The sequence below is a fragment of the Pipistrellus hanaki genome, assembly GCF_964339955.1.
Source record: "Pipistrellus hanaki genome assembly, chromosome: 1".
Taxonomy (NCBI): domain Eukaryota; kingdom Metazoa; phylum Chordata; class Mammalia; order Chiroptera; family Vespertilionidae; genus Pipistrellus; species Pipistrellus hanaki.
This window is the reverse complement of record NC_140503.1, coordinates 126,468,551-126,489,299: the sequence shown is the minus strand read 5'-3', so window position 1 is coordinate 126,489,299 and position 20,749 is coordinate 126,468,551. Positions and strand designations below refer to the sequence as shown.

The 20,749-nt window shown below is 37.3% G+C and overlaps 1 protein-coding gene across 1 annotated transcript in view; it reads right to left on the bottom strand.

Annotated features, from left to right (window-relative positions):
• The window catches only part of MYO3A (myosin IIIA), a 186,685-nt gene that overhangs the window by 33,269 nt on the left and 132,667 nt on the right, over nucleotides 1-20,749 (bottom strand). Inside the window, exons 24-31 of the mRNA XM_084867969.1 lie at nucleotides 18,652-18,731; nucleotides 18,091-18,168; nucleotides 15,248-15,453; nucleotides 12,370-12,481; nucleotides 9,480-9,642; nucleotides 7,538-7,661; nucleotides 5,000-5,885; nucleotides 3,124-3,268 (exon numbers count right to left, since the gene is read on the bottom strand). Of these exons, the coding sequence (XP_084724095.1) occupies nucleotides 3,124-3,268; nucleotides 5,000-5,885; nucleotides 7,538-7,661; nucleotides 9,480-9,642; nucleotides 12,370-12,481; nucleotides 15,248-15,453; nucleotides 18,091-18,168; nucleotides 18,652-18,731 (1,794 nt within the window). The remainder of the gene's footprint in view (nucleotides 1-3,123; nucleotides 3,269-4,999; nucleotides 5,886-7,537; nucleotides 7,662-9,479; nucleotides 9,643-12,369; nucleotides 12,482-15,247; nucleotides 15,454-18,090; nucleotides 18,169-18,651; nucleotides 18,732-20,749) is intronic.

Here is a 20,749-nt window from a genome sequence, read left to right as displayed (position 1 = left end):
CTTCCCATGGCTTCTGAGGTACTAGGCTCCCTGGTGTTCCTCCCTCCCCTCCTATTGTTTCTCTTTCCTTTCTATCTGATCTGTACATGTCTTAACTCTTGCTCTGGGTTCTTTTATCTTTTCATTGTATGCGGACTACCTGAATGATTTCATTTACTCTATGGCTTCAATAACCACAGACATGTGCACCTGCCTTCTTGGCAGGTCCTCTACTGACTAACAGCTACTTGAAACTGTTTACCTTCCAGGTATCATTTTGTCTAAACCACCATCATCTCTGTTGGCCTTCCATGTTTCTTTAAAAGTCATCAAATTCTATTCATACAGTGCAATCAGAAGGGTCTTTCAGCAATGTAGTTGTTTATGGCAGGGTTAAATTTTCACAATGTGCAGCAATTCAGATGTGACTTGATTTTCCTATAACTAGACTTAATTCCTACCTCTTAGTGCTCATTTCTATTTTCTAGCATTATGTTATTTTTTAATGAATCCTAATTAAACTCAGAGACTTCCAATTTTCTTAGTGTCTTCTAAGTAAACTTAATCATTTTAGGTTTCTAATTTTCCTCTTTTTCCCCCCTCTTTATTTTATCCTCTTTTATTCCACATCTAAGTTGGGGTTGGGGGTAAGGAATATTTGCAGTTTCATGGTCTTAAAAAGATAGGCCATCTGCTCTGAAGCTATTTTTGTTTTTTTACCAGCATCTGTTGAGAGTAACTGTACTGTCTAGTCTTGTCACTGGCATCTAATACATCTCCCAGTGGACTTCCTTACTCCTTGGTTCTGGGTTTTCCCTTACTCAGGCATTTCTGCTCTCTCAGGGACATGGAATGATTCAGATATTTGCCAATGTAGCCTCAAACAAGTGGAGTAGATTATGCAACCTTTCTATATGTGTATGGAGCAAAAAGTTCTCTCTACAACTGAAGTTAAAAAAAAGTCACTGAGTTACAATTCTCTCCAGATAAGTTAACAACTGGTTCTGATAGCCTTTGTAGGTTTATTAAAATATTGGCACACTGAAGAAAAAAGTGAAATAATTAGACTTTCTAGAAAAATTTAGCTGTTATAAGGCCTATTCAAAGTCCCTGACAAAGAAATCTTGAGAGACAAGAACAAAGCTGGAGGCATAACACTTCCTGATTTCAAGCTATATTATAGTAATCAAAAACAATATGGTATTGGCATAAAAATAGACACATATACCAATGGAACAAAGCAGAGATAAACCTAAGCATAGCATGTCTGAGTAACTACTTTTCAACAAGGGCACCTTGAATACGTAATGGGAAAAGGATAATCTCTTCAATAAATGGTGCTAGAAAAATTGAATAACCACATGCAAAAGAATGAAATTGGGCTCATAGTACACTATATACAAAAGTTAACTCAAAATGGATTCAACACTTAAACATAAGATCTGAAACCATAACAATCTTAGAAGAAAACAGATAAAGTCTCCTTGACATTGAGATGGTAATGATTTTTTGCATATGACTCAAAAGCTCAGGCAACAAAAGCAAAAATCAACAAATAGGACTATATCAAAATAAAGAGCTTCTGACACTAGAGAAAACCATCAACAACATTAAAAAGTAATCTATTGAATGGGAGAAAATGTAAACCTTATGTCAGATAGAGGTTAATATCCAAAATATATGAGGAACTTGAACAATTCAATAGCAGAAAACAAGCAATCTGATTTAAAAATTGTCAAATGACCTGACTCATACAAATGGCCAACATTATATGAAAAGACGCAATATCACTTATCATTAAGGGAATTATATCAAAATCACAGTGAATCACCTCACATCTGTTAGGATCTATTATCAAAAAGATGAGAAAAATGCTGGTGGGATGTGGAGAAAAGGCAACTCTTGTACACTGTTGCAGGGAATGTAAATTGGGGCAGTCACCAAACACATGGAGGTTTCTCAGGAAACAAAATTAAAACTATCAGAAGCCCCTCTTCTGGGTATTTCCGTTTTCATTGCAACATTATTTACAGTAGCCAAAATATGGAAACAACCTCAACAGATGAACACACACACACACACACACATACTGAAATATTATTTAGCCATGAGAAAGAAGGATGAACCTGGAGGACATTATGGTAAGTGGGATAAGCCAGGCACAGAAAGAAAACAACTACATGATCTCACTTATATGTAGCATCTACAAAAGTCAAATACAGAGAAGCAGAGGAGAATAGTGGTTACAAGGGGCAGGCAAGATGGTGAGATAGTGAAGGGCCTCCGGGAAAAGGAGGAAGAATGAGCAAGGGAGGATAAATGTAGATTCCAGGGAGAGGCCAGAGCCCCAGGGGCTGCCCCTGGGGAAGGTGATAAGGCTGCAGACAGTATCTGCAGCACATGTGGACCATCCAGGACTCCAGATTCACCAGTTACCGGGTGCCCCTTGCATAAATGGGGAAGTAGAGCCTCCCAGCTTGAAGGGATCATCAGGCCAGCTAGCAAATAAGAGTCCCAACAGTGACTGTGTGGGCAAAGGACTAGTCACCACCAGCTCAACCTGATCATCATCCTGGGGGCAAGGGGCATAGTAAGGCTCAAAGGCCTTTGCACATCTTTGAGGAGCAGGCAGCCTGATAATCACTGATCTGAATTCCCATCTATTTTAGTAGAAAGGGAGCGGAATGTGATTTATTTTGATTAGAAGAAAATTGAACAATGCATCTGTGTTTGTATATCTGCAGAGATTGGCCCTTTCACACTCTCCTCAAAGTGGCAGACACTGGCAGGAGGAACATACATTTTACTTGTTGGCTCCCTGTTATCCAGCCGGTATGCTTCCCAGTCCCCCCAACTCCATCCTCTTTTATTCCCTCTGGTGTCACCTGCCAAGTTCTAGTTAAAGTGTATAGAAAGGGAAAAAAAAAAAAAAAAAAAAAAAGAACCACAAGAAAGAGGAGGAGAATGAAGCCAGAGAAAGAACATTCTGCTTATTTGAAGCAGAACCAAAAGGTTCTCCCCAAGACTGGTCGAACACAGTCACCTCAAATCTGCCACCGAATAAATGTGGGAAACTTGCAAGCAAGCAAAGGACAGTATCTGGCATTGCCTTTCCTTCAGGGAGATCTAGCTACTGGTTTTTACCTGAGAGGAACTGCTGAGGAGAAAATCGTCTATTAATTGGCTTATGAGGATAGACACCCAGATAAAGAGGCTTCAGTTGCTGTGACAAAATCATTTCATTCAGTTTTTTCTGCAGAATGAAATATTCTTCAGATAACTTTGATATCTAAAAAGAAGGCCATGTGTCAGATTAAATCAAGGAAAATAATTCAGAGAGCTCACAGGTACACTGGAGTCTAATAAATTTCTGATCAGTGGTCCCTGGGTCTGTCATGAACGTCTTCTTAAGGACCCACCCTGACCCTGTAACAAGGGCTGATGAAGACCTCACTTGACAGACCCCCACTCCTTGTGCTACCTGCCTATTTCACATTTTTCATTCAAAACAGCCAATCATGTCATGCCACACCAAGTGGCATTCTGGGATTCCTAAGACCTGGCTTCTGTCTTTATCATTCTGTTGGGACTGCCTGTCTGCTTTGAGCTGGAGGAACGCCCCTGCTGACTGACTGACCTCCTTTCCTTTACCTCTCCTCAGCCTTACTTCTAGGTCATTGTCTCCTGACTCCTCTCCCCTTGCTCCGGCCCCTCTGCTCTGTCTTTCCTGTGAACATGTCTGTCCTGCGGGGTTGAATGTAGGGTCCTGCTTTTCTGCCTCTAGCTCTGTCCCTGTGGATCACCCCAGGGCATACCAGGATGCTCTTGGTAGATGACTGGTCATTTTACATCACCTCGATGTCTCAGTTGCATAGCAGGTTAGGGTTCTAACCCTGAGTTCAGTCTTCAGTGTGAACAAATTCATGCACCAAGGGAAAAAGATACGTACTTAAAAAAAAAATAGACCAGGAAGGGGTAGGTAAATTAACCAATTGCATATCTCTTCCACCAGCTACAAGTTGGAGACTCTGGGCCACACCTCTAACCCTCAGGGGGTGTCCAAGGGCAGTTACTGAGCTTCCTCTTGGGCTCAGCCACCATCGGACAAAAAAAAAAGCAGTTTTGGAATTTAGGAGTATTAGCTGATCTTTCTTTGAACTTAACTATTATGATACTCCCATGATTTCATACACCAGTAACCACCCTCATAGTTCGTATTAATTTATAATATGAATTTTATAAGTCATCTAGTTAAAATCCTTCACCTCCCAAAAGAAGATAAAGGTGCTGATACACACTGTGAGTTCTTAAGATCAAACATCTAGTGAGAGCAGGAGCTGGAGATGGCATTTACGGGAGCTAGTCCCTGTGGCCGCTCCATCGCACTAATTTTTCAGAGTGCCTCAGGCACCACGGAGGAGCCCTAGAGCAGATTGCTCTCTGCTAGAAACGGCTGACATGCCCACTAATGGGAGGCCATGTTCTCCAAGAGGGAGTTTTTCTTGGTGGTTTTTCCTTAAGGTTCCTCACTGTCATGATGTGACATGTAGACTTACAGCTGCATTGCATGTGTGCCATGGTATGGCTGCACATAGAATTTTCATACCTGATTATGTCTTCTCAAAATCTGGGGCCAAAAAGCATAAGCTTTAAAAATTTTAGGAAACCTTAAAAAAAAACAAAACAAAAAAACAAACAAACAAACACACACCCTATACTGAAAGGTCTCAGATACACAGAAACATGCATAGACAAATGCCAGATTTTTTAAGTTGTATAAACCAATGACTCCATTAATCTTTCTACACAAAATTTCTATCATATTTTATCGTAACGTATTGTTTCAAAAGCTATGGCAATTTGAATAGCACAACCCTTGATATATTTTATTAAAAGGGTTTGAAGTCTCATAAGAACAGATGAAACAATATGTCAGTTATTAATGAGCCATGTGTTTAATTCAGTTCTTGTGCAGTTCCCAGAGATGTGTACTAGTAAATAAATCTGCTTATTTACATACCTGTTTTGAAAACATTGCCAAATCACATGCTTCTTTTTCTGACATTGCTTTTGAATCTTTATCATTCCTCATGTTGATATTATAGGATTCCTCATGTTTTGTGGAGTAGGAATACAAATTATGAGTATTTCTTGCTACTTCTGTCATTGTTTCAGCAATATTTTGATTTTTAAAAGAAGACCTCCTGTCCTTCCTTAACTGCTGCCTTCTCCTGTAACCCCGGTATTTGCTCTGAATGAACATTGCCGCTTTATCCTCCTCATCCTGGGCTTGTGTTGGTGGTTCAATTTGACTCTCTTTGGCCATCCCGTGCCTCAGGTGGCTTCTCTGTGGGCTGCATGTGGGTGCATTTTGGGTGACCACAGATGTCTTCCTTTCTTTTTCCTTGCTGTCTTCATTTTGATAAACTGACCTCTGGCTGAGACTGGGTTGCAAAGGTTGTTTGAAAGAAGGCGGCTTAGTTTCATTCTCAGCTGACCAAAGTCCTGGGTAGCTTGGCCTTTCTGAGATGGCCTTCCTTTCTAGGTACCCTGCCTTTAAGTCTTCAGGATTCCTTTCCTCTACATAGCTCTGGTAGTAATTCTGGATCACAGTACCCTCCTTCTCCTCTTTGCTTATTTTATTGTTCTCTTCCAGGTCTTTCATATACTTCTGTCTGGGGCTTACTTCTGTCCAAGGGTCTCCCACCAGATACAATTCTTGCTTAGCCTCTTCCCCATACACATTATTCATTTTTTTCAGAGTATGATATCCTCTGTTGTTACTTTCAACAGCGTTAGTGGCTTCCTCTTCATCTTTGAAAGTAGAAGTCTTGTTATTTGGAGCTGGACTGATTCTTTCATTAGTAGGGGCTGCATTGTCTGCCTGTTTCTTCATAAAAAGTTCCCTGTGGTAAAACATATTGCATCTGAAAGCATGATACTAAACTAGAGCTTATTACCACTTTTGCCAATAGTTACATGCTACATAATGTTGGAAGAAGAGCAGAAGGGACAAAAAAAAACCCTCAAAATAAAAACTTTGTGAAGTCACATTAATCAAGTGGTTTCCAAAATGTTCACTTTAATGATAACTGTAATGGCTACTCAAACAATCATAAAACCAGTTTAAACTTAAAGTGAGAAACATCCTAGCCTATTTTTACTTTATGAGGGTAGCATCGAAATCTTAGACAATTAATTACTTTAAATATGTCCTTTTCAAACAAAAATACCTGTAGTGAGGAGATGTTGAGAAAAATGTATCTAGATTTGAGACCAGTATGTTCTTTAGACTGATGTGCTGATTTTAAATAAGCTCTAAGTCTACTGATCACAGGAAACACCTTATGAAATGGAAGAAAAAGCAATGTCCCTGAGACAGCTCATCCTAGCTAATAAAGAGGAAATATGCTAATTGACCCTCATGCCATTGCAAAGATGGTGGCACCCACATATGCTAATTGCTAACCCACCCTAAAAGATGGTGGCGCCCATTTCCCTCAGCCCACCAGCCTCCCAGGGACAGCCTGAGGCTCAGGTATCCAGGGCCACCAAGGTTTGTGCTGCCGGCAGTGGCAGCAGCAGAGGTGTAAAGGGGTGTTGCCTTCCCCTGATCACCGGGTTGCATCCTGCCCCTGAGGACTCCCGGACTGTGAAAGGGGGCAAGCCAGGCTGAGGGACCTCTCCACTCCAGTGCATGAATTTTCATGCACCGGATCTCTAGTAAACATATAATATGGTGACCAACATTTTAACTTACTATTTTACCAATTTCCTTCCAAAATCATTTCCCCTTAACTTGAATATAAGATTTTCTCCACAACTCCTTTTTTTTTTTTTTTTTTTTTGTGTGTGTGTGTGTGTGTGTGTGTGTGTGATGCCAAAACCCTCACAAGATCAATTTGGGCATGAAAAAACAAACAAATAAATAAAAAAAACCCTGGCTGGGTAGCTCAGTCTGTTGGAGCATCCTCTCATACACAAAAAGGGTGAAAAAGCTTCTGCACAGAAATGGGAAGGCAGTCTGCCAAATGGGAGAAAATGTTTTCAAATTATATATATATGATAAGGGGTTAATTCCCACATTACAACTCAATAGCAAAATAACCCAAACAACAGAATTAAAAAATGGCCAAAAACCTGAATAGATATTTTTTTCAAAGAAGACATACGAATAGTCATAAGGTATATGAAAAGGTGCTCAACTTCATTAATCAGGAAAATGTAAATCAAAACCACAATGAGATACCACTGCACACCAGTTAGAATAGCTACTATCAGACAGACAAAATATTTCTTTTCCACAAGTCTGCGAGCAATTTGAGAATAAGGATTTTGTGAAAAAAATTAGAGAAAGAAAGGATAATCATCATTGTGAAATGCCAACAAACTCCCTGGAAGGATAAAAAACTTGAAAGTGGGCACGAGTGCTCGCTGACATTTATGCATCAGTATTAGGACCTGCTGGGTACAAGAAAGGCAGTGAACTTTACTTGGTAACTTTACAGCTTTGAAAACTCTCTGGTGTCAAAGTGGTATATAAATGACATTATTATACCTTTTATTTTCAAAGTTTTTCTTGTAGTCAAATTCCTGATCATGAGTCTGAATAGTTGTTACTGCTGTGTTTTTGGTGTTAACGGTTTCTTTTCTTTGCTTCCTGACTAGAAGTCCTCTTGCAGCTGAAACATAGAAGGCCCAGAGTAGTGTTAATCTTAATAAGTAAAAGATCATGATTTGAGTAGAGAAAATACCTTTTTGGACCATCGATGTCAAAGAGGAAAATGAAATGAAAGGCTCCAAATAGAACAGATTCATTAAAAAAAATGTTGGACTTGCCGAAACCGGTTTGGCTCAATGGATAGAGCGTTGGCTTGGGGACTGAAGGGTTTTGGGTTAAGGGCATGTACCTTGGTTGTGGGCATATCCCCAGTAGGGGGTGTGCAAGAGGCACCTGATCGATGACTCTCTCTCATCGATGTTTCTAACTATCTCTCTCCCTTCCTCTCTGTACAAAATCAATAAAATATATATATAAAAAATATGGGACTCATTAACAAGACTCTTCTAGATGACAAGCTATAGTATGAAAATGATTAAAGTACCTTTTATATTAAGTAGAGAACTAAGATGAAACTAAAGTTATAGAAATGAGTGAAATTAATAAAAAAAAAAGACAAAATGTACACATTGGCTTAAAATTTGCTAATAATTACTTTCCTTTTCCCAGTATTGATGCCATGTTAACCTATTCATGAGAGAAAGCTCCTATTACCTAAATATATGTTTTGGATCTTTTGGCCAATTATCTTTGAAGCCAGATATCTTTCAGACATCAGATTTAAGCATGTCTTTTTTTTTTTTTTTTTTTTTTTTAAAGAACGGTAATTCAGAACAAAGAACATATATTTTGTAACACTCCCCATATCAGGGCAGCATTCCATAACCCAACACTATTTCTAAGTGGCCTGGGATGAATAAGAATTAGGTCATATTTTATTTCAAGTGAATTATGAAAAAACATTTTTTTTAAATCATTTTATAAATTTTGGAATTGTGGATAAAGAATTAGATCCCAAACTATAGGGTTTGCATTTTGATGTCCTGGTGAGGAGTTAAGGGCTTAAAATTCTGAGAGATGACAAGGAGTCTTTGTGGTTGACATCACTCGGTCGGAGCATGCATCTCCTGAAAGGGAGTTAGCTCTTCTGCCCATCAGGTCAATGTTCTTCAGAACACAGGTTGCAAATCAAAAGTGGACTCTAAAATGGATTTAGTGGGCTATAAATCTAGCATCTAAAAACAAAATAAAACAGAATAGAAAATGTCAGAGTGCACTGCTTGCAGTATGTGTATGCATCAGGTTACAGAGTAAAATATATTTTTTACTATGGGTGTCCAGTAAAAAATTTTGGAAAGATACTGTATTAAGCCATAATAGGTTCTATGATTAGTTTCTTAGAGATGAATGGAAAGCAAAATCCAAAGTCTATAAATATATTTTCTAAAAATTTTGAAATATGTTTCTAAATATTATTTTCCTACAGTTAATAAAAAGGAATGAATGCCATTTAAAATGAGATTTAATTAAGCTGTCAAAAATTATGGCAAGTGTAACCTTTGGAATGAAGTTGGACAAATCTTATCATCCAATGGATTATAAGAATAAGATAGTTGAGATCTCTAATTAATTCAATCACTTGCTATGTCTTGCACAATAGGTCAATTGTGTTTCATTACTACTTGGCAGAAAATTTAATGATTACATTATTTTATTTACAGCAAAACATTTATTCAAATATTAAAAGTGTCAATCACTAAAACAATCTGATTTAGATTCAGTAGATGAATCTAAATTCAGTATAGAGAAAGTATCAGGGTAAGAGAGTCTGAAATTAAACATGAAAGCTACATAAGAATTGGAAGTTTGTATGTACAATTTTATTCATGCCCACACCTAAATATAACATCCTATTTTGTGAGAAGGTCTGAATGATTACCTGACTGGATTTTTATAGCGCTCTCTTTCCTTTTCTCTTGTATTTTTTGGTACCTTCTTGAACCTAAGAATCCTCTGACGCAGGCTTGAATCAAAATAAGCTTGTCAATGGCTTCCTTTCGCATTAAATTTAACTGTTCCACATGATAATATTTAAGAAACACCTTAAAAGAATTCAAATAAAATACAAATAAAACTCAGACACACAGAGGTGAAACAGTCATGCTCTATGCTTTGAAGAACAGACTACGTTTTAAATCGTTTTAGATTTTGGAGAGCACTACCTTCTGCTTCTTTGGCCTGAATGTTGCTCTAACACCAGGTATTTATATGCTAGAAGAAAACCTCTATTTGAGAAGGAATGCAGTTTGAAAGTCATACTGTTTATTTATAACAGAAAACTAATTCTTGTTGGGGGAGGCAATACAAGTGGAAGATATTGAACTCTTGTATCAAAAGTTTTAGCATCATACAAATCTGAGCAAAGATGACTCTCATGCTTTTATTTATTTATTTATTTGGATAAAGGTAATTATACTTTCCAAAGCTAAAAATATTACAAATCTATTTGTAAGTCAGAAAGCAATTATATTATAGCTGCTTGTTTACCAAATGCTTATTGAGACCTATTTGTGCTTATCTACTGGGGACACAAAGGTGAATCAGGAGGTGCACTGTCCTTCAGGGGCTCTGATGTCAGCGAAGGCAGGATTGACAGCTTTTCCTCTGGACCCAGTGGCCACCAGGGAGAAAGGAAAGCTGGCTTTGGATCATTTTAAAAATCAAAATGAATTCCAGCAACGGAGGAGTCTGAGGGCCTGGAGATGTTCTCACCTAAATGTTTTAAACTACCCCCTCCCTCCCCCCCAAATAAGGTTGGCTTTTTATTTTTATTTTTATTTACTTCTTTTAAAGGCAATGGTTTCTAATGAAATTCACCTCAAAGAGAGTTTACTGAATCCACTAGAAAAGTCACTTCATTTCAAATTTAACAGCTGACTCATGACACCTGGTAACCCTGACTCTAAAATTCCCTCGGCATTCCATTACTTGAGAGCTTGGCCCCACAGGCAAACAGTTGAGCATTACACAATTTGATTGAAGTTAGTTTTAATTTATACAGGACTCTGGATGTTAACATATTTAGTCCATTCCACTGTTGACAATTCATTTAAAATTCAATCTGTTTAAAAAGGTCATCATTTTCTTTGAGCAGCATTAGAAGTGTTTTTATATTGGATACTTTTATCCACCTTAATGAGTTGGAAAAGGTGAAGTGGAAAAATATAAATAGCGTTAAAATGCTACTCAAATATCATGCACAACTGGAACTGCAAAGGTCCTTTTTATAAGTTAAAACTCCATTTGGAGTTAGGCATGTGTTTCAGACCATGAATCATGAGATTTCAGCCTGAAAAAAAGAAAACCTCCTCTTTGTGAGCATCTAAAAAAATATGAATAAAATACTTCCACTTCGTTAGTGCTCAGAATTTCCCCTTACTAAATACTGAACTCAATGTAGATTATGAATATGTCGGACTCAGTCTAAGATAAATATCGAAACAAATTCCTTAAGTTGTTACTTATCATCTAAACTTTATGAAGATTCTCTCCCACACCTCCCACAACTAGTACAAATTTCTTTTGCAATGTGGAGGTTTGTTTCAGTTTGCATCTGTGGTGTGACTGACAGTGGTTATTCTTCTGTTTTTAAAATTTTTAATTCTTTATTTGTGAAAGTATTACCTATGTCTTCCTTTCCCCCCATTGACCTCTCCCTGGCAGCTCCCACCCCCAGCACATGCCCTCCCCTCACGACTGCCTGACAATCGGTTATGCTTATATGCATGCATACAAGTCATTTGGTTGACCAACCCCTTTCCCCCCCCCTCCCCCCCCCCCCCCCCCCATTTTGAGGTTTGAGGATCTGTTTGATATTTCTATGTCTCTGGAGCAGTCACTTCTTTTCTTTAGCTTGACTCTTTTCTTCACCCTCTCCCAGTGATACATTTAGCATGCCCCTAAGACCTGGTACCCTGTTTATCTCCTTACACCCATCTTGTAATGCTCTGAGGATATCTGCAAAGCCCAAAGCATCCTGTCTCTCAGCAGCCACCTATCTTACTTCCACATTCAACATTGATTATGATTTTTTCACTTAATTCTTTAAGGGACTAAATAAGCTATGACTTCACAGGCTTTCAAATCTAATACATGAGCATACATAGTAATATTGGTGAATATTTCACTCTGGATAAATTTCAAATTTATAATAGAAGATTTGAGAATTAAGGGAAAAAGAAAAAAATGCTACTTAGAACATTATGATTCTTTACAGCATCTTAACTATATTTGGTGGTGATAAAATAAAAAAATATATGCATTTGGCCGAAACAGGTTTGGCTCAGTGGATAGAGCGTCTGCCTGCGGACTGAAAGGTCCCGGGTTCGATTCCAGTCAAGAATTGGTTGCGGGCACATCCCCAGTAGGGGGTATGCAGGAGGCAACTGGTCGATGATTCTCTCTCATTGATGTTTCTAACTATCTATCCCTCTCCCTTCCTCTCTGTGAAAAATCAATAAAATATATTTTTTTAAAAATGCATTTGTTCTCAACACTATTTGAAGTATACTCACTATAAATTTCATCTCTTTAGATATATCTTCAATATACATTTTTCTTGAATTTCTTAAAAGATAACATTATCAGAGCAACGTATTTAGCGTTCCTGAAGAAAACTTTTATAAATTAATCATCTTATTTCTCCTACATTAGAGCTAAAATTCTGTAACATAAAAAGCTTAACATTTTCAATCAATGTAGAATGTTGTAACTCTCAGTAGATCCAATATAATTATTAACTTATCTTGAAAGTTACATGAAAACCTTACTTTTGTTTTTCCAAGAGCCCAGTTATCAAGACCAGCTTTTTCCAAAATTGCGGCACAGGTGTCAGGGCTCACGGGGGGCTCCTCGCTCCACTTGTAGCAGAGAACCTGGTACCTGTGGTGGGAGGTCAGGCAGGTTAGTGCTTCACAAAGGCCCAGCAGCTCAGAGCCTGGTGGACACTGGGCAGCTCTGAGCAGTGAGGGAAGAAAATCCCAATTTCATGCAGGGGGTCTTAGGCATTCTCAGAACAGCTCTGGAGAAGACTGAATTCCAGGCTGACACACATCTGGCCCAATCTATTTGTATAAATTTGAGCAATGTTCTTTTTCAGTTTAGTGATTGCTTTTCAATACTTAACACTGAAATCCCCAATAAAAATGCCACTGGGACAAAATAAACAAAGAAACAAAATGAAACAGACTCATAGAAATGGAGAACAAAGACTGAAAGCTGTCAGAGGGAAAGGGAGGTGTGGGGCTGAGTGAAAAAGTGAAAGGATTAAGAAAAACAAACTCACAAACACAGACAACAGTGTGGTGATCACCAGAGGGAAAGAGGAGTGGGGGGCAGGCAGAAGAAGGTAAAGGGGGAATAAATGGTGATGGAAGGAGACTTGACTTGGGTGGTGAACACACAATACAATATACAGATGATGTATTATAGAACTGTACACTTCAAATCTGTATGCTTTGATGAACCAATGTCACCCCAATAAAGTCAATTAACAAAAATCAGACGGGCATTTTTTTTTTTTAAAGAAATAACCTTTTCCTGGGCATTAAAAGTAGAAGGGCTACAGTAGCAGGAAGCAGAGGGAATGATTTTATTCTTTTTTTTCACCTTCACAAAACATTGGAAGCTGATCTGAAAATTGATAAAGGGATTTAATTCTATGCAAACTTCCCACATCCCATCTATTGTTGATCAAGTCTGCAACCCAGGCATGTGCCTTGACTGGGAATCAAACTTGGAACTTTTCAGTGTACTGGATGACATGCAACCAACTGAGCCACACAGGCCAAGGTTTTGACTCTGATAATTTGAACTGGGTTGTTAACTCTTGAAAATCAAGCCTGCACTTTAAAGTTTTACAATTCAGTGTTTCCCACAGATTAGCATGGTGCCTTATATATTAAAAAGTCACTAAAATATAAAGATACTTATATTAATATTATATTAATGTTATTTATATTAATATTTAAGAGAGTTAAAGATTTACTCTTCACCTAAAGATGAAAATAATGACAACAAGGTCAAATTTTAGTTAAATTTGAAAGTCCCTTGCAATAAGTACTCTTGGGTTGCTTGCTTTCATGTACAGAATGGAGACTTTACCTAATGGACAATAAAAAATTTACAATATCTTTTATTTCTTAGTTTTGGATGTAAAATGTGAGAAGTAAAGTCAGAGATTAGATGCTGGCTGTACTTTTGAACTATAAAACTTGAAGTTTTAAAGTCTATCTTAAGCTATTATAAAGAATTTTCAAAATGAAATACCCTATTTATATAATTTTTTACTCCATCATAGCAAAGTAGTAGGGGGTTTTCTTTATTTAAGGTGCTCTAATTGAATACCTTTGCTTTGAAAATTGAAATTTCAAGTTTAATGGCTAACACAAATCATTTAAATTATACATATAAAAACATGAGCATTTTGCCATGGTAGGGTGGCTCAGTTGGTTGAAGTGCCAATCCATACAACAAAAGGTTGCAGGTTTGATTACATGTAGGGCACATATGTAGGTTGCAGGTTTCATCCCAAGGTGGGGCATATATGAGATCCAACCTATCACTTCGATGTTCTCTCTCTAAAAAAAATAAAAAATAAATAAATAAAAAATGAAAAAATAAATGAAAATAATATCCTTGGGTGAGGATTTATTTATTTTTTTAAAATATATTTTATTGATTTTTTACAGAGAGGAAGGGAGAGAGATAGAGAGCTAGAAACGTCGATGAGAGAGAAACATCGACCAGCTGCCTCTTGCACACCCCCTACCGGGGATGTGCCCGCAACCAAGGTACATGCCCTTGACCGGAATCGAACCCGGGACCTTTCAGTCTGCAAACCGACGCTCTACCACTGAGCCAAACCGGTTTTGGCAAGGATTTAATAAATAAGCTTTTAAAATATTATACATATAAGATACTGAATCTATATCACCAGTAATGTGTTACTTAATAAAATATATTTACTCTATAGTTTAATTCATTTTACATTAATCTCCAACATCATAAAGGACTCCTTAAACCTTTATTTGTCCTAATCACCTTTAGAGATACTACCTCATTTGACTCTTATAACAATTCTATCAGGCAGTCATGGCACATTTATTAGATAAGGAAAGTGAGGTTCCATATAGGCCAGGGTTTCTCAACCACTGCTTACATTGTAAGCTGGATACTTATTTGCTATTGGGAGTTGTCCTGTGCATTTTCAGATGTTCAGCAGGATTCCTGGCCCTTACCCACTAGATGCCAGCAGCTATCCCCCATCCCACCAGTTGTGACAACCCAAAATGTCTCCAGATATTAACAACTGTCCTTTGAGGGCAAAATTTCTTCTCACTGAGAATCACTGGTGTAGGCCATGGTCACACAGCAAGGGCAGAGGCGGAGGAGACCCAGATAGAAGCTCAGTCCTCTCACTCATGCTGCTGTGCCATGCATCCTGTGCTGCCACAGGGGATCCTCAGCAGACAAGAGAAACTCCCAGCTCCAGATCAGAGTTACCTTCTTTTCAATACATAATCCTAAGCAAGAACAAATTGCTTCCTTCCTAGAATGTCTAATAATTGTTTCTTATTGTTTCCTGTATTTCTTCCAAAGCATTTTGATATAAACTGCACATGGAAACTTAAAAAGAGATCCACATACCGCTTTATAAAGTTAGCGAAAAGTATCCGATGTGAATATCCTAGCCTTCGAATTCTTGCTGTTTCCAGAAGTCCTGTGTAGCGGAGCTGTAGCAGAACTTTCTCTTTGTCGTATTTTCTTGCCTGACGTTCATTGTTTGGTTTGATGCAACGAACAAAATGAGGTTGGCCCACCACCATTTTAGATAACAAATCCATCAGGGAATACTGTAATATGCAAAATAAATTTCCAAGTGTACCATGCAAAAACTTATAAGCTTGTAATTCTTATTATTCTAAGAAAAATATAAAAAACTGAATGTTACACATGCTTGTGCTAATTCACAGTAAATGGAGGAGAAAGCTGTATTAATGGCAATTTTAAATATAGCATTTAAAAAAAAGACAGATTTACTCATAAAAAATGTAGAGGCAATAACTAGAAACTTAGCTATTCAAAGGTTGCCTATAAATTCTAAAGATAACCTTAATTAATATATAAACTTATTTGTGATAGTTTGTAAATAAATTATGTCCTCTTAAGGAAAACTTACCAAATTACAATATTTAGGAACACAATCTAACTTCCTGCTTATGCTACTAATTTCCTTATCTTTCTTTATAGAAAGAATAAAAGTAAACATTTTAAGTTCTGTCTGAATCATCTCCTAATCTAAAATAAGGACTGAGAAATTAATGTGTGTGTATATATATATATATATATATATATATATATATATATATATATGACATAGTTACATCTTTTTGTTGTTGGTGTTAACCCTCACCTGAGGATTTTTTTTCTTCCATTGATTTTCAGAGAGAGGAGAGACAGAGGGAGAGAGAGACATCATGTGAGATGTCTGATTTTTAGAGAGGGGAATGGAGGAGGAAAGGAAGAGGGAGAGAGAGACATCATGTGAGAGAGACAGGATTGGTTGTCCCCCTCACACGCTGCCATTGGGGGGTGGATCACACCTGCTACTTAGGTTCGTGTCCTTTGACTGGAATTGAACCTGTGGCCCTTGAGTCCACGGGCTGATGTACTAACCACTTAGCGAACTATCTGAGCTAGGAAACACTTAATACACTAAGCAAATTCATTTAAGTACTCTAACATGCTCCAGTTTGATAATTTTCTTATTTTAGAATTTTAAAATCACACAGATGAGAAAATTGTGCTATGTAGCAATACCTAATTAAAACAGCAGTCAATACTTTTGCTAAGTATAATTAACTAGAAGCTAATTAACTAAGTATGTAACACACAAGAATAATCATGGGCAAATTAAAAGTGAAATCCCAGAAAACTAGTATTTTAGAGACCAGGTTTACAATTTGTTGGCTAGGTAATGAATATGTGGACATCCATAGCTGTTGACGGCTGGATCTCTCTTAGTGCTGGAAAGGCAAAAGCCTACAGCTGCAAAGCCAGTGCAAACCAAATGCTGAAACTGGAGAACTGACACAGCACTGGATTCACATGGCTTCCTCCTGGGCACTGAGACTCAGATGTGATCTTCAAACAGAGGAGTGTGTTATGTTGGAGCCCTTTTTCATTACATTTATCAGTGAGTCATCTTCCTTTAGTCATGCAAACATCTGCCAGGGAGCAGAGATACTAAGGTGATACATGTGTCTTGTCGGCAAGCTGAGCAAGAGCTCACCGCCATTTAGGCATCAGTTTTCTTTAGGGAAAAAGGCAGAATGTCACTCTAGATTCATTCTTCTCTGCAGAATGAAAAATAACTTCAAAAACACATCGCAGACTACATGAAATTATCTTCTATCACTTTTTCACTTCAGCCTGAAGAATAACATGGTTTTACGATCTAATTGTGTAGGTATACACATAGCATTTGATAACAATAGTGGTGGGGTAATGTTTGGATAGGTTGCTTAAAAAGAAAGAAAAGAATCTGGCTGTACATATTCTCGATGAGTTAGCTGTGCTGCCGTCTTGATGTAAGCTGCATGTATCAGCAGCAAATGTGAGATAGTAAGCATTTAAGTGTAGGGGGTGCTACTCAAAGACGATTAAGCACACATGGTCTATTTTAAGTTGAGCACTGGAAACATACTTAATAAAACTACCTAGGTATTTTAAAGAAGTATTTTATGAATCTGCTAGGGAGCTGTGTTTATTTATTGAGTACTTACAGTAAATTTAACCCAATGTCCTCCTCCACATTAAATTATACTATTAAAAATGTTATGTGGTATTTTCTTCCTTTTCACTGGCTGGTTAATATGATTTTATTAGAAGAGATAAATAAGGACTGGAACTGATAATGGGAGCAGGGTTATCGAGAGCTCTCCAGTGCTGCTTTTGTGTTTTTTTTTTCTCCAGTGCTTCTTTTCCCCATCTCCCTACTGTCCAAAAAGAAAAGGTCACCTTGAACCTAAGCTGAGGACACAGTGAATCCCTCTCATGGCATGTCCCTCTATTTCCCTCATGTCCCTTCTCCTTGCCTCACTCCTACACCAGTTCCATTTTTTTTTTTGAGGTTTTCAGCTTTTCTGTGTGCAGCAAGATATGGAATAGGAGGGGATGTTCAACCTTGTCCCATCTGTCTATTCAGGAGAAGGAAGGAGCATTGATAGTTATCACAGCATCAAATTAAAAGCCTTTTTAAGTTCTACTGGTATTCTGGTAGAAATTCACTTGGTTCTACGGACAAATTTTAACCCAAATATAAACCTCCATTAAGATGGAACTCATATACATTAAGTTTACAGATTTTTTTACAGTATACTCTACCATAGCTTATATCTAAAAAAGAATAATTAAAATATTTGATATGTCACATAATTTAAAATAAAGGACACCCCTAATCACAACACATCATAAATTTAATATCTTACTCTAAAATATGATGCAACTGTTTGTGTTCTCATGTTGGTCGTCTCTCTTGCATGGCGTGTGGTTTCTCCAGTTTCACCCTAAGACCAAGGGAGACAGTGATATATTAGAACTGACTGTGCTTTTGGATCTACAAGGAGCATGGGGAATTTTACTTCAGGTTATCATAGTCTATGAATTCAAATACCTAAAACAACAAAATGTCATTGATCATTTTACTTTAAGGTAACTGTTTACTGGTAAAGTAACTGTTTAAAGTCTCATTGAAATTTGCATTGGTCATGCATATAATGTGAATATCTCTGACTTTCACTAATAAACTTTTATTGGCCTTAGTGTAACATTAAAACTAGCTATAAATGAAAAGTTAAGAACATATCAGAAATGCAAGATTATTTTAGTGAATAGTGGAAATATGAACATAACATATATATCTGTTTAAGCAGAAAAGAAGATCAAAGGAATAAAACGAAGAAAAAAAACGTACTTTTAGGAGCACACAAATGTTGCCCTTATAAAGGTTAGATTCTTAGGTTCACTACCATGAAAATACATTTTCTTACCTTTGTCAAGTTGATTGATTTTTCTGAAGTTCTCATTTGATAGTTTATTATATTTTTACTTTTTGAATGTGGCAGATTACCTGTGTGAATTTAGGTAAAATTAATATATCTTTTAGAATCCTCAAATGGCTAGAAAATTTCCCTTATTTACTTGAATGTTAAAATAAGCATTGTTGATCCCACAATATTCAGACTTGCAAGCTTGGTTAACTATTTATTGAGAAACTTAGAGATAAAGTAATATTATGTGAAATTTTATGCCAAAATTTTAATTCAGAAATAAATAAACTCAGCTTGGAGAATAGAAAGATAGAGGTAATTGTTGGATTGCTTTTTTATTTTAAACATATTTTTTATTGATTCAGAGAGGAAGTAAGAGGGAGAGAGAAATAGAAATATCAATGATGAGAGAGAATCATTAATCGGCTTCCTCCTGAATGCACCACACTGGATATCGAGTCCGTCACTGGGGCTATGTGCCCTGATTAGGAATTGAATCGTGACCTCCTGGTTCACAGATGGACATTCAACTATCCAGCCATTGTGGCCAGGCTGGATTGCCTTTTAATTGCTATAAAATATGGGGTGGTTATGATAAAGGAGGCAATATGTGTGTGTGTGTGTGTGTGTGTGTGTGTGTGTGTGTGTGTGTATTAAATGGCATCTGAGATTTTCTTTACCACAAAGTAATTTTTACAATGGGCCTTAAAAGTCATGCAGATCACCCTAGTCGGCTTGGCTCAGTGGATAGAGCATCAGCCGGTGGACTGAAGGTTCCCAGGTTTAATTCTAGCCAAGGGCACATGCCTGAGTTGTGGGCTTGATTCCCAGTAGGGGTGTGCAGGAGGCAGCCAATCAATGATTCTCTCTCATCATTGATGTTTCTATCTCTCCTTCTCCTTTCCTCTCTGAAAAAATATTTTTTTTAAATCACATAGATTATTAATTCATGCAAAGTAGTGTAGGTGAATCAAGTGTGGCTAATAGCACTGGACAATTTCAACTTAACATTCAAAAATGTGTGCCTAGTTTGAGGCCTATGTAAAGGTTCACAACACAAGGTTGTAGAAAAAATAGGATGTAGTAAAAAAAAAATAATAATAACCTATGAAACCAGAAAGACCTAGGTTTGATACCAGCGGTGGTACTAAAACTGTGTTACCTGTAGGTTATTCTCTAACCAGTAAGTCTCTGAGTTGTCTTTTGGATCCATAACATGGGGTTAAAGATGCCTCCCTCACAGAATTTTGATGAAATGTGATAGTATGTCTGTCACATGGTAGATGCTTGAAAATGTTAGTTCACTCCTTTCCCACCTCCTACCAATCACAATAACTCAACCACCACAATCCAAGAGTTTATCATCTTAATAGTAATGTTCAAAACATCTCCAGAATTGAGTATGACTTTAGAAAGATCATTTCTTGTCACTCTCCTTCTCTTAGGTGAAAAGCAGAGGCTACATATTTCTGGCAAATCCTTCACATTCTTTGTGGTTGAAAGGTGGCTCTGAGAGGAACTCTGCCTGGGGTGTGGCTGGCAGTGCCTCTGCTCTGTTCAAGCTCCCCCACCCCCTTCCCTCTTTATTCTGGGAAAAGTGCTGAGAAGAGTGCAGTGACTCTCATGCTCTGCTGACACTGCACACGGCACTGTCACTTTTCAAATGGGAAACTGACTGAACACAGCAAGGTGGACAGAGACAGCAACAGATGACCTCCAGACAAGCATGTCAGGAGTTTCAATCAGTATCATCATCATTAGCATTACCAGGGAGTTTTAGAAATAGATTACCAGACTTGGAGATTTCTTAGAAGTGTGACGAATATACAAAGTGCTAGTAGCACATTAATTAGGATAGGCCCATTACTTAATAGATACTATTACTTTCATTACCTAAATGAAAATTAAAAATTGTAAGCTTATCTGAAACTAAAAAACTAGAAGAAATTTAGTAAAGGATTAATAATTTCACTTAAACAAAAGTTGTATGCTAGACATCAAATCATTTAACAAAATATAAATGAAAGCCTTTTAAAAATTCATCTATGCATATTGATAAGTACTAAAATTAGCATAAATATTAAATTTAGAAACTATA